The sequence below is a fragment of the Crocuta crocuta genome, unplaced genomic scaffold (genome assembly GCF_008692635.1).
Source record: "Crocuta crocuta isolate KB4526 unplaced genomic scaffold, BGI_CrCroc_1.0 scaffold29, whole genome shotgun sequence".
Classification (NCBI taxonomy): Eukaryota; Metazoa; Chordata; class Mammalia; order Carnivora; family Hyaenidae; genus Crocuta; species Crocuta crocuta.
Window position 1 is genome coordinate 3,848,953 of NW_027533280.1, and position 3,380 is coordinate 3,852,332.

The window sequence follows — 3,380 nt, forward strand, 5'->3', positions numbered from 1 at the left end:
AGCAGGGCCAGGATAAACCCCCATACCCATGCCTCTAACCACTGTGGAGTACAACCCTTTTACCTAATTATAAACCACATGCTGGCTATGCATTCAGGGATTCAAGATCAGCCCCTAATCCCCCCTCAAATTCTGCCTAAACATGAATTCTGGAGCCACCACTGCAGTGTTCCATCTGGCCTTGACTTCTGAGCTTTCTGTTCCGGTGGACTGAGAAAACAGTCCCAGCCTGGGGTACTGGAGTGTACCCTTGGCTCCTTGCCGTGGTCTCCGCACCACTGGCTATTGGCCTTGGGGGTCACACCCCTTCTCTGGGCTGGACAGCATCACCCTGTCCAATGAGGCTGCGGCTAGATCAGAGGCTCCCACGCCTAGGTGCTCCAGGATTGGGATCAGCTCCCGCCCACCCCTAGGAAGGCCAGGAGCCCAGGGGCGGGACCTGCTCTGGCTTTAAATACTTGTGAACAGCACTTCACTGGTCTCTTGTCTCAGTCTAAGAGCAGGAAGTTTGGCTTCCGTCAATCATGGTAAGTGCCTGTCCCACCGCCATGGCAGCCCCCCCCCACCCCGTGACATCTACAGTGAGACTTCCAGACACGTGCCTTGTAAGTCTTACTATCATTTTCTTTCTCCTTAGACGACTTACAGTGACAAAGGAGAGAAGGTAAGGAGGAGGGGAGATGTGGGGTCAGGGCCCTGGGAGACCTTTCTGTCAGCAAAGAACAGAAAGGGAACTTCGGTGGGTATGTGACGTCCAAGATGCACACTCAGGTTTATCTCTGCCTGCCCCCCGGCCCCCAGGATTTAGCAGGACTCAGACTGGCCCTCATAAGAAAAACTTTTACCTCTTCTTCTTAAATTCCTGCCAATCTCTTAATCCTGTCTGGAAGATCTTTCTAGATTTCTAGATTTTTTTTAATGTAATCTCTCCCCCAACACGGGGCTCAAACTTATGACCCCGAGATCAAGAGTCATATGCTTTTCTGACTGAGCCAGCCAGACACCCTTGGAAGTTCTTTCTAAGGTCTAACTTAGATCCATGTTGCTGTAGCATATGGCAGTTCCCCTCTGGGAAACCTGGGCAGGCCCCCCTGAGGGGGCTTTCCAATCCCGAACCCCTAGGAGCTCAATCTCTACATGAAAAACATCTTGTGAGGCTTGGGAAGGCTTCAGGGTGCTTTCCTTTCAAGGCTGGGACAAGGAAAGTGGCTAGGTGACATCTCTCCATCCGCACTTTTCTAGCCTCTCCTCTTCTCTCCTTCTGCAGCCTGAGAGAGGCCGATTCCTCCACTTCCACTCCGTGACCTTCTGGGTTGGCAACGCCAAGCAGGTAAAAGCTGGGGTTGGGTACGGAGCGGGCAGAGGCCAGGCAAGCGAGCCTCTTGGACCAGGGCGGGCCTCCAGCAAGGCCTGTGATTGGCCCCTGGGTGGGGAGGATCAGGGCCAGTGTTGGGACCATCCCAGGAAAGATGGACACTCTTTGGATCCTAATTACACAATCAGACCCCAGCTCAGACCCCAGCAGGAAACTTATCTGACGTCAGAATGGGCCACGAAGTGGCCTTTCTTCCCAGGATGGACTCTGTACCTGGGGCAACAGGGCAGACAGTCTGAGGGGGACTGGGGGCTCTTGGCTGGGGGCCCCCCCAGACTGGCCCTCAGGGACCCAGTTGCAACTCTGTGATTCAGGCTGCATCATTCTACTGTAACAAGATGGGCTTCGAACCCCTGGCCTACAAGGGCCTGGAGACGGGTTCCCGGGAGGTGGTCAGCCACGTGATCAAGCAAGGCAAGGTGAGTCGCCACCCCAGGGCCCCGCTCACCCAGGAGGTTCCCGCTCACCCTCTCTGCCCCTGCTGGTCTCTGAGCCTCCTTAGGGCTCTGGTGCCTCTGGGTGACGTAGGCGGGGAGGCCCTTTCCCCAGGCCGACCTGGCGATGTCTGGTGGGGCTAAGGGACCATGGGCTGAGAGCCTCACTCTCCCCTCCACTGGCATCTTTGTACAACTTGGAACATGGACGTCAGCTTCATTTCCTTCTTGGCCTGGCCCAACACTGGCCTCACAGATGTTCCGGATAAGTTGGTGGAGGCCTCGGACATCAGAGCTGGAAGTCTGAGTGGCACCCTGGTCCCTGGGATCCCCAGGGCTCTCCCCACTGGGGGTTCTGAGCCAAGAGTTCATCTCAGGGGGAAGCTACGGCAGAGAAGGGGCTGGAACCCAGGGTCAAGGAGTCCTGCCTGGCTGGGAGGACCGGGGTGTCTCACAGCTGGGCAGGGAGGAAGGGACGGTGGTGAACCGCCACACGCGCTCCTGAGCCACCAGCTACACTTCCTTTCTCCTCAATGTTCTTAGATTGTGTTTGTCTTCTCCTCTGCTCTCAACCCCTGGGACAAAGGTGAGGAGGCCCCGGGGGCTCAGGGTGCCAGGGGGTGAAGACATGGTATTGTGGGGGGAAGGGGAAGGGACAAGGGAGTGGGTCCGGTTCAGGGAGGGTTCCCCAGCCTAGAAGGAGATGGAGCCCAGAGACTGACAGTAGAGGGGAGGGGGCCATGACTCCGGCGCCATGACCTCCCCTACCGGCCACAGAGATGGGCGACCACCTGGTAAAACACGGCGATGGAGTGAAGGACATTGCATTTGAAGTGGAAGACTGTGACTACATTGTGCAGGTGAGACGGCTTCTGGCTGCCCACTGTCCGTCACAGAGTCCCCTGCCAGTCAGGGCCGGGGGACCTGCCGTGGTGGGACAATAGACCCAGACCCTGCTGTGACGCACAGCAGGACCTGAGTTCCAGGGATTCCCTGCACTTTGCCAGCTGCGTGTCCTCTCTCTGAGCCTCAGTTTCCACATCTGTAAAATGGAGACACTCGCAGCCCCTACCTCACTGAGGTTTACACCGAGGAAATGAGATCATAATTAAGACTTCTCGAGCACAACTCTGAACCAAATGCCATATTCAAGAAGCGGCTTGGAGTTTCAGAGCATAGACTCCAGAGCCAGACTGCCCAGGTCTGAATCTCATGATCCGTGAGACTTTGGGCAAGTGACTTAACTTCTCTGTGCCTCTATTTCCTCAACCATAAAATGGAGACAATAATGGTACCTTTCCTGTAATGTTGCTGTGAGGGTGGAAGAGGTTAATACCTTCACTGACGCCCGACATGGGATAAGCACAGGCTGCAGTAAGGTTTTGCTAAATAAATGCAGGAGTCAATCAGGTGAGGCGCCCCGCGGAGGATCTGACAGACACAGGTGCTTGTAAAGGCCAGCTCGTATCCTTCCTATCCAACCACCTGTTTTACAGATGGGGAAACTGAGGACTGGAGAGGGGGAAGAGGGGTTAGCAGAGGTGGGACACCCCCCCCCCCCCCGCGGGCCT

The 3,380-nt window shown here is 56.0% G+C and overlaps 1 protein-coding gene across 1 annotated transcript in view; it reads left to right on the top strand.

The window, feature by feature from the left end:
- The first annotated feature begins 484 nt into the window (after window positions 1-484).
- HPD (4-hydroxyphenylpyruvate dioxygenase) overlaps window positions 485-3,380 on the top strand; it is a 9,694-nt gene continuing 6,798 nt past the window's right edge. Inside the window, exons 1-6 of the mRNA XM_077748027.1 lie at window positions 485-527; window positions 638-664; window positions 1,268-1,330; window positions 1,690-1,794; window positions 2,353-2,395; window positions 2,587-2,669. Coding sequence (XP_077604153.1) covers window positions 525-527; window positions 638-664; window positions 1,268-1,330; window positions 1,690-1,794; window positions 2,353-2,395; window positions 2,587-2,669 — 324 coding nt within the window. The 5' untranslated portion in view covers window positions 485-524. The remainder of the gene's footprint in view (window positions 528-637; window positions 665-1,267; window positions 1,331-1,689; window positions 1,795-2,352; window positions 2,396-2,586; window positions 2,670-3,380) is intronic.